Source organism: Rattus norvegicus, chromosome 1 (genome assembly GCF_036323735.1).
Source record: "Rattus norvegicus strain BN/NHsdMcwi chromosome 1, GRCr8, whole genome shotgun sequence".
Classification (NCBI taxonomy): domain Eukaryota; kingdom Metazoa; phylum Chordata; class Mammalia; order Rodentia; family Muridae; genus Rattus; species Rattus norvegicus.
In genome coordinates, this window is record NC_086019.1 from 146,065,759 (window position 1) to 146,077,914 (window position 12,156).

The 12,156-nt window shown below is 42.4% G+C and overlaps 1 protein-coding gene and 1 pseudogene across 1 annotated transcript in view; one reads left to right on the forward strand and one right to left on the reverse strand.

The window, feature by feature from the left end:
• Efl1 (elongation factor like GTPase 1) overlaps positions 1-12,156 on the forward strand; it is a 124,986-nt gene that overhangs the window by 18,025 nt on the left and 94,805 nt on the right. Inside the window, 3 exon segments of the mRNA NM_001107534.1 lie at positions 4,615-4,748; positions 5,869-6,006; positions 7,511-7,725. Of these exon segments, the coding sequence (NP_001101004.1) occupies positions 4,615-4,748; positions 5,869-6,006; positions 7,511-7,725 (487 nt within the window).
• LOC120100361 (small nucleolar RNA SNORA15) lies at positions 6,042-6,192 on the reverse strand (annotated as a pseudogene).

A 12,156-nucleotide genomic window follows, 5' to 3' on the forward strand; every position in this document is an offset into this window, starting at 1 on the left:
CTTCCCCTGGGTTGAGAATTCAGTTTGAAGTCACTTTGAAAAGGTTAGGATGGAAAAGGGGAGTTGGAAGGCCTGGCTCTCAGCTTCAGCAGACGACCGCAGGCCATCGTAGACATTTAACATATCATGTGCTGTATGTTGCAAGGCTGTCTGTCTGTTCCTCTGCTGTTGTTTTTCAGAATGCAGGTTTTTCTAGTGAAACCCTTCCTATGTCACTGGTCTTCTATGCCTTTAGAACAGTGTGCCATCCTTGAGTGGATTTTCACAGGTCTGGAATTGGATGCATGATTAGAAAGATATAGCTACGCACATACTCATTTCTCTCAGTGGCTAGAAGGTCTGGAGTCCCACTGAAGGGTAAGGGTGCCCTGAGGTTGCTGAATAAAGTCATGTTTAGAATCTAAGAGCCTGACAGAAGGCTGAGACTCTGAGACTTCTTATCCAGGAACAAGAAAGTGCTTGTTAATTAGTTGACCCTTGAATCTGGAGATTGGCAAATGAACAAGCAAGTCTAGTTTCCTACCTGCAAAGTACAGTCTAAGACCTGAGAGGTAGCAGACCGTTAGATATACGGGTGTGTTTGTGATCTCAAATAACTCCTTCCTTTTGAGGGCTTTAGGATGTTTATGCAGTAAAGGGTTAGGCTATGACAGTGGTTTCCAACCTGTGGATCATGACCCCTTTGAGGGGGTCACATATCAGATATCTTGCATATCAGATTGGTACATTAAAATATAACAGTGGCAAAATTACAGTTCTGAAGTAACAATAAAATAATCTTATAGTTGGGGGTCACTACAACATGAGGAATTGTGTTAAAGGGTCATCATTTAGAAGGTTGAGAGCCACTGAGCCATGAGAATGCTGAGGGGTCCTAAGTCTCCCAGCTTTTGCTTTGTGTGCAGGCATCCTGGGCCATGCTAATTTGCTCGGTTTTCTTTGGCTTATTGGTTGAGACCATGGTGCTTAATCTAAGATGGTGACTGGAACCCAACTTAGAGAGCTGACTGTAAAAGGCTTCATTAAGATACTGTGGGCCATTGGTCCAAGGCCCTGCTTAATGATTCTTTGTGTGGTATGCTTGGCAGAGCTCTGAAAAATTCCCCCCAAAAGGCTATGATGCCTGTAAAAGCAATATATTGCTAACCAAGATCGTTTTTTTTTTTTTTTCCTACCAAACTCCAGTGCACGTTGGGAGTCTTTCTTAGGAGCCTAGCTTCTTAAATTGTGGCTTGTGACCCATACAAGATGATGGAACTAGGTATGGAAGTATTGAAGAATCTGATAATAGCAGGAAGACTCCTGAATGTGCAGTGACCAAGAATTAGTTCAAAGTCAAGAAGTAAAGAATCCCAGGAGTTTGTACAGCATTCACCTTGTTGTATGGCACGATGGCAGCCTTCTGTCTGAGCATACAGTCTGCACTTTACTGTGCATGCTGTCGTGCCGTACGCTGCCAAAGGAACACTGTCTGAGACACCTCAGCTCAGGTTAGAGACTGCTCTCTGAATGAATTCCAGTATTTTTACTGAACATAAAAGTTGTCTGCTGTCACCTCCCTTCTAGCCTACCACCCACCAGAGAGAGTGGAAATGCAAGGATACAGGGGAAGTGGACCTGTTTAGGGTTCTTAGGAGCAAATCCTATCTGCATTGTCAGGAAATCAGCAGTTCAGTTCACAGGAGTCATCATTGGCAGCTTGCTCCACTCACAGACATTTCACAGATACAATAGCAGTCCAGTTTGGTGTAGAGTTGGGTTAGCAAACATCAGTCAGCAGTGGTTACCCTACCTACCAGACAGCCAGACCTTAGCCTTGGCACAGGTCAGCAGGAGGGACCCAGAGAGACGCGAGAAGTTCTCCATTATGCCTTTCTCAGTGAAGGTAAGATCAGCAAAGACTCGAGACCAACAAGCGTTGAACAGCTACCTCTATAAGCAAGCCAAGCTCAGCTTCCATTACTGTCTGTTGAGTCCTATTTATACCCTACAAACATCACTTGCCCTCTACGAGTCTTGTCTCAGCTGACATCACTCTGCCCATCAAGCTGAGTCCTCAGAAGCAGCAAGAAGCTGCAGACACCACTAGAAGGGTTGGTGAGTTCCTCTTTATGGAGTCCTGACACGGAGCTCAGCTACACAATGTAAGGCAAACCAACACATGTGTCGTTTTAGCAGAGTCCTCCATCATGTGTCCCTTCACAGGAGTCACTCTGTGAGAATATGCTTGCCTTAGAGAACATCCTTTCACCTGCATCTACTTCATTGAAACGTTCTTTCACAAGTCTGCCTTAGCCTCTCACGTGTGTCCACTTTAGCTAAACGTTCTATTCTGTGTTTGCTCCGGCAAAACACCATCCAATTGACTTTCCAAAGAACCCTTAAGTTTCCACTTCAGTCTGTGTTTATCAAAACAGCAGATTAATTATGGAAAACAAAGAGTATCCCTCCTCAGCGAAGTATCAAATCAGTAAATCTTTGGATTATATTGTGTTAGAATTTCTAATCTTAAATATTGCTGTTTAAGAAATGACTGAGGCTTCCTTTAAAAAAATTCAATAAGGGGCTGGGGATTTAGCTCAGTGGTAGAGCGCTTACCTAGGAAGCACAAGGCCCTGGGTTCGGTCCCCAGCTCCGAAAAAAAAGAACCAAAAAAAAAAAATTCAATAAATTGTGACTTGAAATTTAGACAGAACTCCCAACTATTTCTGAAATGGCTTTAAGCATATTTTGACATTTTGTAGCAATCATTTATATGAAAAGTGAATTTTTCAGCATTGACAATTATGATATCAAAATAATGATCAATTCTGAAAAACATGAAAGATGCTACATGTTTTATATTATCAAGTATTTACCCAGAATTTAATTCCTGATCTAAAAATAAATCAGCACATTTTTCTCATTAGTATGCACATTTATTTTAATTGTTAGTAAATAGGAAATGTTTATGTGTGCGAAAGTGTTGTTTTGAATTTTTGTTTATGAGTTCTTGTCCATGAATGTTTGATGTGTACATCCCATTTATGTGCCTGTATACCTGGGGAGGTGTAAGCATACTTTGGGTGAAAGGGATTCTGAGTGGAAGGAGTAGGAAGGTAGCTAGAAAGCATACGAAGCCGGGCCGTAGGAATCCAGCAGCTCACTGCCCGGGAAGTTTAGGCATGTAGAGGGCAACACACTGCCCAAGTGTTGTGGTTGCAAGTGGGGTCTCTGAAAATGAGTGATTTTTACAAGTCTCAGCTTTTCGTTACTCATTTAGATGGGATTTGGCCTACAGACTGAGTTTGAGATCCTCCTTGCCTCAGCCTCCCAAGTTACTGGCACATGCTGGCTGCCTCTACCTTTTTGAATTATATTTCCTTTGCCAGTGCAGAGTGAGATGCTAGCTGGATGTCCTGGGGACAGGTGTTTTTATGCACTCTTGTATCTAGCTCTGTGAAATCAGGGCTAACATTGGCTACTACTGTGGAAGGCTGTTAGAGAATGTTATAGACTTAGAACAGTGTCAGGCACAAAGGTGAGCCACAAAGGTTAACTCTGGCTGTGACTGCTGTCGCACTTTATCTTTGTAATTCCACCCAGGAGAAGTTATTAGAATTAAATTCCAGAAAAGTCTTGCCATAGATTGTCCTATTCAGCCTCTAGTAACTCGTTAACATCTTGCAGGTAATAAATACCAAGTGAAGGCATGTATGTCTGAGCATTCACGTAATTCGTTTAACTTTGAAATGATATCACATATGGCAGTAATGGGGTTCAGTGCGGTGTTCTATAGTATGAGTATTCACATGGCTTACTACATCGTGTCGATATTAAATCTGTATCTGTTGAAGACCAGTTATCTTGGTGCACCTCGGGCTTTGATGAGTGTTACCACACTGGAGTTTACGTTTGTTGGGAATGCTAAAGGAGGTAGTGTGAGGACATTCCCTGCACATAATAACTGATCTCAAATTTTAGTGTGGTTTATGTTTGAGTTTAACTGCTGGTTTTACAGACTCACACACTGCTCCTGGAGGAATCACAGGAGTCTTAAATGGGCATTCAAAGCCTCCTTTGAGCAGTTTTTACTTCTGAGCCAGTGGTTTTCCACCTTTCTATTGCTGCAACTCTTTATAATATAGCTCTTCATACTGGAGTGACTCTTAACATAAGGTTATTTTCACTGCTACTTCAGAACTGTAATTTAGCTAGTTGTGGATCAGGATGTAAATATCCGATACGCAGGATGTCTGGTATTTTATCCCTGTGAAGTGTTGTTCAACCCCCAAAGGAGTCGTGACCCACAGGATGAGAACCACTGCCTTAAGGATCACTTGCTGTCCGTTTCAACTAACTAATGCATAAAAGGACAAAAGAGATATTTACCCATAGGGATAGTTTAATAATCCACTATGCATTTGGTGCATTCAGAGTCTTTCCCATAGTACCAGGCATGCATGGCGCTCTTAGTGCAGTAATGAACTAGATGCTGTCAGATTCCACATGCTCAGTGGTAATGTTCGTGATAGTTGCTCAGTCTTGTCTTAGAAGTATCTTTCTTCTAAAGTTTCCAGGTAAGAGGATCGATTGTCTGCACAGCTGTAAATGTGTCTTCAATTGTTTTTCCAGGTAGTGAGGAGTACCTGATTAATCTGATAGACTCTCCTGGACATGTGGACTTCTCCTCAGAAGTCTCGACCGCGGTTCGCATTTGTGACGGATGCATTATAGTGGTGGATGCTGTGGAGGGCGTCTGTCCACAGGTGAGAGCTGTGATCCACAAACGCCTTACAGAGTGCGTAGAGAGAGCAGACCCTGTTGATTGCTGTGTGCTACTGATAGACAGTGGGTTTTATATTTCACATCTGTCAGTATTCCCAACTGGAATGAAGTTTATCACCAGAGTCTTAAAGAAATCATATGAAATGATGGCCACACTTTGACAGAGGTGTCTGTGGTATCATCTTAGAAGAGAGACTTGTCAAAAGCGGAAGAATATTGAGTTTGAGAGGGGTCTGGAGGCTCTACTCCAGTGGAAAGGTTTCCAAGTCTTGGAAGGCTGCTGATAGCACAGTATAGTTTTCCCCAAGACATGACAGTTCTTTCCTACTGAGTCTCAGTATCACACAAACACACATCCTTCCTACTTAACGAGTTCCTCTACTATTCTACATCCTTAATCCAGTGTTTCTAGTCTCAGCAAAGTTGGAAGAATTTGTCATTAAGGACAGAGTCCTTAATGTGTAGCTCTTGTGGTATCAAAACTCAGAAAGGTTAGTTCATTTCTTTAAACAGGTTTTAAAAAAAAACCAAAAACTTGCATTTCGTCTTTAAAAACAAACAAATACCCATCTCCAAGGTCGGTGTTGAATTCTCTTTAGTATGTATGTTGTCTTTTAATACTTCTGTATATTATTCTCTTAAAAAGAGAATAAAAAGGCTCAATGTGTTTAAATGGAGGAGATTAAATGCGCAGGAAGATGCGCTCTGATTATCCTGCAGCCCTTGTGTGTCTTCCTGAGGCCACAGGTGTCTCAGCTTGAGAAGCAGAGCCTTATCCTGTGACTAGAGTATCTGACAGAATGGGTGAAGTGAAGACACCTGGCTTTAGGATGGCAGAATACTGGTCACACGGAAGACCTTATGATCAGGGAGATGAGCAGGGGCTTCTGGGACTGCTGTTCTTCTGACCTCTATGCTAGAGTGGTAGGTGTTTGTTTTATAATCCTGGTGTGTGTGTGTATGTGTAGATTGTCTGGTGAACATGTGTGTCTGCATAGTTTAGTCTGGGTTATAAAATGTGTTGTTTATTTCTTGAGATTTGCTTATTATGAGCTGTAGTTTCTTTGTAGATCATGTGGGTTTTTGCTTTGTTTTTGTCAGACACAGGCAGTTCTTCGACAAGCCTGGCTTGAAAACATCCGCCCTGTTTTAGTGATTAATAAGATAGACCGCCTGATAGTGGAACTGAAATTCACCCCACAAGAGGCCTATTCTCACCTCAAGAATATTTTAGGACAGGTATTGTATTCTTCGATACTTTTTTTCTTCTTCTTCCTTGTACTCACTTTTAATAATGATATACCATAAAATATAGCATATCGGCCATCTTAAAGGAAGACTTTACTTTTGCATGGTGTCTGGCTGTGTCTTTGGTACTTTAAAAATGGGCTGAAAAGTTGCAAAAAAAAAAAGTATTGAATATGAGGTGGTATTAGGGAAAATACACCTATATGAAAGCTTATTACTTAAGATTCCCATCTATTGGAGTCACCATACTGTGCAGAGGGGACAGAAGTGGTGTGCTCTTGGGAGTTGCTTCTGTTTTCCAGAACCCATCAGTGTCAGGCTTGCACTGGAGGCTCTTGTCTTTAAAACTGTAGTTTGGTTCTGAAGTGAAGTGATATTATGTTGCTTGTTTTTAGATGAAAACTTTTTAGGCATTGATTTCTTTATTTAGCAGACATTTGTGTGGATGTATGTAGATATATGCAGTGCCAGGTGCCCAGTTAGGGATGATAAGTAGAAGGGCATGCCAGAAGCCTTGATTTCTAAGAGCTCCCAGTGGAGTGAGTGAGACAGACAGTTGAGACATTGAAGATCAACTAGGTACCCCATGTGGTTTGCAAGCCCAGTCTGAGCAAGAAAGGAAAAGACAATCTCACAGTGAGGCCTGGAGATAGAGGGACCATAGTGTTTGCCAAGGTGAAAGTTAGAGGAAGAACGTTTAAGGAGACAAAACAAATTTGCACAATGTCACGGAAACCTAGAAGAAGCATCAGGAAGTTGGTTGTGATCGCTGAAGAATTGAGAGGTCATGATAAGAAGTGACAAGAAATGGGACCTAGCAGGAAACAACGCAAGCCTTGCATTTTAGTGAGGCCTTAGTCTGACAGAAGAATTTGGGCTTTGAGATCAGCATAGATAAATTTCTTTGCTAATGGGAAGGAAGAAAATGCAGGGCATCGAGAGGGAATGGTGGCCCGGACCAGCTTCCTGCAGGAATAGGAAGCAGATGTCTTCCATCTGCAGAAACACTGTGGAAAACGCTCGCCACAGTGAGTGGCCAGGGAAGAGCAGCAGTCTCTGCAGATGTAAGCAGGGCATTAGTTAGGGTGCGGGGAACCTGTGGGAATCTGAGTAGCAGGCTTCATTTTTCTCTCTTGGATAGGAAACGAGATTGCTTCTTTGAAGATTGCACACTGGGAACTTAAACAGCTGGGATGGGAAATACGAGAAGGATTGAGTCAAGTTCGGGGATTTGGGTAGGATGAGATTTTAGTGAAATTCTGCAGGATCAGTCCCCACAATTGGCCTCTTAGAAGCCTTATTATAAGCCTCTGGTTTGTTGGAATTTGGAAGGATAGTTTAATATGTGTAAATTATTTGTTGATTATAATGTCACCTTCAGTAAACTCAAACTCTGACTGTGGTTTCTAGCCTTAGTAAAGGTTAGACAGTTTGTTCCCTCCCATGTGTGTCCTAGCATATGAATGACACTTTGCTGTTTCGCCATCTCTCCTAGATTAACGCACTTACAGGAACTCTTTTTACTTCTAAAGTCCTAGAAGAAAGAGCAGAGAGAGAGACAGAATCCCAGGCGAAGTCACATTCTGAACAAGGAGATCAAGTGTACGACTGGAGCACAGGCTTGGAGGATGTGGACGACTCTCAGCTGTACTTCTCCCCAGAGCAGGGCAATGTGGTGTTCACCAGTGCAATAGATGGCTGGGGCTTTGGGTAAGTCATTCTCTGTCTCATGGTAATTATAGACCGTTGGTGCTTAGCTCTGTTTGGTGTAATTGTAATTTTATACCATTATGTTGTAATAACATTTACAGTTATCTTGTATCTTGCTGTGCCCCATGCTTATGTTGTAAAACACGGTAACAGAGTATCATATTCAGGACAGTGACGTGGGCATGCTCATGCTAGAGAATGTTTGCCATCATGAAGCCACGTGATACTCTGTAGTTGCATTTACTTTCTTCCCAAACCCCGCATAACCACTGAAACCATTAATATCCTTCATTTTTGTAATTTGCTATTTTAAGAATGTTAGAAAAATTACATCAAAACAGTGTACTATAGAAATGGAGTCAAGTAAATAGTAGCCTTTTAAGATTTATTTTTTCCTCTGCATAATTTTCTAGAGACTAATGTTAATTGTTGTACTCATTAAAGTTTTTTGAGTTGTCTTTATCTGAAATGGTTAGAACCGGAAGCGTTTCATAGTTTGGTTCTCCTTATTTATTTATTTACATGTATACAAAGTATCTTAGGATGGGACTGAAGCCTCAGTCCAGTATTCACTCATATTACACACACAATCTGAAGGTTTCTTTACCCATGCTTTGACTGAGGCCGAACATAAAAGGCCTTGCGGAAATGTTCTACCTGTGTGGTTGTGTTAGTACATAAAAAGTTTTAGAGTCTGGATATTTGGACTAGGGGTGCTCCAGGTACGGGCCATTACAAGTATATGTATATGTCAGCCAAACACTACCAACTAGCACCCTGTGCCAGTAAACTTAACTGTTAAAGAAATTAGCAAGCAGCTTTGCACAGGGCTTCCCTACTTTACATTCTTGCCCAGAACCTGGATGGTCTGCCTCCACTGATGTCATCATGAGGTGGCCCCACCACTGTTACCATTTGGTCCTTCTCTGGGCAAGGCACTTCAAATCCACACTTCCTGACTGCCAGTGTGGTCGGTCTTTCCCTGTGCTGACTTAGCATCTCTGTGCTCCTAGGTCTCTTCCTGTCCATCTTGTCTATTGTTTCTGCTCCTGAGATTTAACAGTTCTTTGGGAGTTGTAGATGCTGGGTCTGTCTGTGTTTTGTGTGTGCTTATGTGGTCCTCTCCTGGTCTGCGGTTAGGTTTTGCATCCTCTTGGCTGTGTCTTTTACAGAACAGAGATTGTAATTTAGGTAAGTCAGCTTACCATTTTTTCTAAGTTTTACATTTTGAAGCAAGTTAATAACTCTCTGCCTACGTCAAGACCCTAAAGATTTTCTTGCCTTTTCTAATGTTTTTGTTCACATGTATTAATTATGGACAGTGGGTTTCATTTTGACAATTTACGAATGTACATTGTGAGCTGTGATCAGTTCACCCTCTCTTGCCCCCTTCCTCCCATCGTCCCCTTTCTCAAGCAGCCTCTCTGTTCTGCTTCCATTTCTCGTGTGGCTTTCCTTTTTACAATGAAATCTGGTTCATTTTGAGTTAATAGCTGCACAAAGTGTGTGGCTTGCGTTGAAGTTGACTACTTTTTATTCTAGTGCCATTGTCTCTGCTGAGTTCCTGTTTTAACTTTGCCAGAGCCTTGTGGGCTGTTCTCCCTCCCTAACCTTAGCTTCGTTCCTCGCTTGGCAGTTTCTTGTATTGTAAAGCTTTTGTTCATCAGCGAGCAGGTACATCTTAAAGTAGTGCTAATGGAGGTTAGTGTGGAAAAAAGCTGTCTCCTGTATATTCATATTCGAGGCATTTAGTCACCTTATTTGAGTTATTTGATTAAATTCTCACAGCCATCTTTGAACCTGTCCTCACATTTAAGGCTCAGAAGTACCAAGGATCGTTCAGCTTTAATCAGCTACTAAGGAACAGAGCTGCTGGTGGCATAAGAGTCAACCTTACTGGGCCATGTGGGTTTCCATGGTATTTCTCTTAGATCTTCCCTGTGGGGTAGAGGCCTAAACCTGACTATGTGCTGCAGGGGCCAGCTTTTAGTAACTTTTAGATTATAAGTACCTTATTCCACTAGTGCCTAAAAGGTTATGGCAAACCTACATAAATGCAGGCTTGAGTGTTCAGAGAGAAGGGCGAATATGAGCCTTTCCCCGTCTGGTCGGTAACTTAGTGTCACATTCTGAGAAATAAAGGATAAACTGATTCTCATATTTTTTTCTAATTAAAAGGTACCACAGCTGGGCATAGCGGCTTTTACCAATAGTCCAACCCTTCTTCGGGCTGAGGCAAGAGGGGAGTATGAGATACCTACCCAGTGAGTTCTAGGTAACATAAACTCTAGCCAAACACTACCTCAGAGAAAGGAAAGAAAGTAAAATGACGCATTCAGTTACGTTACAAGCTCAGCCCTGCCATGCTAGTTTGTTAGCATTCTGCTAGTGAACCACAAGGTGGAGGGCTTGTCCATAATAACAATTTTATAATTTCAGGTTTCATCTTCATCTGAGTCTAAGTCTTACAAATTGGAGGAAGTTTGGTCCGAGTGGAGAAGGATTAAGAGTAGTAGATAGAATAAGGGTGACTTCTATATTCCATTCAGACGTCTCCATTTTTAGATATTGCTAGTCAGTATGCTCTGTGCTAGACAAGGTCAGATGTATAGATGGAGGGAACACATGTCTGTTCTCAACTGCTGGACTTAGAATGCTTTCAAGATGCGGCCTGGACAGCAAGGCAAATATCTTATAATTTGTAGTTCTGATAGAGAGTGTATGAAGATCTTTACCATCTTTAGAATTTAAGGTGGGACATTTATATGACATTATTATAAAATAGAAAATATGACTTGATTTGGGTAACGTAGTTAACGTATTTAAATCCTGAAAACACGAAGTGAAAACCTTCCTGATCTCTGCCTATTTGCAGCCTGAGGTGACCTGTAAAGAGGACCCACGGAACCCTGCAAAATCACGCAAATACAGAGGTTCAACCCTTGCAAAACTGCCCAAGCCTTCAGGGTGTACATATCTGAAAAACCACCAAGTGTCTGACAGATGTCTCATAAAGAAGCCATGGGGCTGTGATGGTGGCGTCAGTAGATATGCCTGGGGCCGTGCAGTGGGACTGGACACAGGCTCAGTGGCCAAAATCGAGGGCTGAGTTTTTGGCTGCACATGCTCACCAGTGTGGACAGTAATGCTGAGCGAAAGGGTTTAGATGTAGACTCTCTGGTCACTGAATGGATCCAGTGAACGGAGCACGTAAGACGTGCAGATGAGCTCACAGGGCTCAGGGCTGGGTGAGCCCAGGCATGAGCTCCAACCTCGTGGACGTGATCCTCAGTGAAAAGGACTAGATTATTCCAAAGCCAGAAGAGGAGGTTGCACTGAAGAAAAAGATATCCCTGAAGAAACTGAAAAAACAAAAACTTACAGCCCGAAAATAAATTCAGCACAAAATAAATGCAGATAAAAGTTTTTAAAAATTACCTAGAAATCCTCCTCACCTAAACAGTTGTGGCAAATACATAAAATTCTTCATTAAGAGAAGAAAAAGCATCCAGAAGCTTGCCACATGAAAGATACTGTTGTTAAAACACAATGGACAGAGTTCAAATCCTGAAGGTTGTACCAGAATGTGTCAGTCAGATGTGCACAAGAGAAGAAGGTGCCTAGGGGCTCTAGTGCCTCTCCCTGCAGATGCAGGGCTGACCCCCCCACACACATACACATACACACACATACACACACATACACACACACACACACACACACACACACACACACACACACACACACACACACACACACAGGGAACCTCTGCTTGGCCTGCCTGCTTACTGCACTGACAGGGGAAAGAAGCCAGGTCTCTCTGTTTTCCCTGTTATGAGACAGAGCTTTATTTAGACACACACTCGGAGACGCTGTCTCTGTAGCTTTATAGCTATACATGCAGATTGCCAAGCAGCTGCAGACCTCCACTGAGACTTGCAGACCCAATCCAGGACCCATAGGCAGCTCCAGAGTCAATCTTGGAAGCCTCACTTCCTGAGCAGTTTCCAGCCTGCTTTTTTCAGGGAATTCCATTCCTTAGGGGAGAGACAGCAGCATTCTGCCGGCAGTTTCCAATGGAAAAATGCAGACCTTTCCAGGGCTTTGGGGTGAGGTAAGAACTTGTAGAGAGAAGAGTTTTCTGTTTCACAAAGGCAAAAAATTAATAATATAGAAACTAAAGTTTGGGAAAATTACAAAATATGAATAAAACTTCTAAATAAGTAACTATTTGATCAGATTGAAAATGAAGTTTATACTGTAGCAAATTACAGAGAAAGTAAGGGTCTCTTGAGGCCAGCTTCGAACAGCAGCAGCTCTAGCTACTTTGAACTTCCATCTCTGGCTATCTCTCTTCCCTCCCCTCCCCTCCCCTCCCCTCCCCTCCCCTCCCCTCCCCTCCCCTCCCCTCCCCTCCCCTCCCCTCCCCTC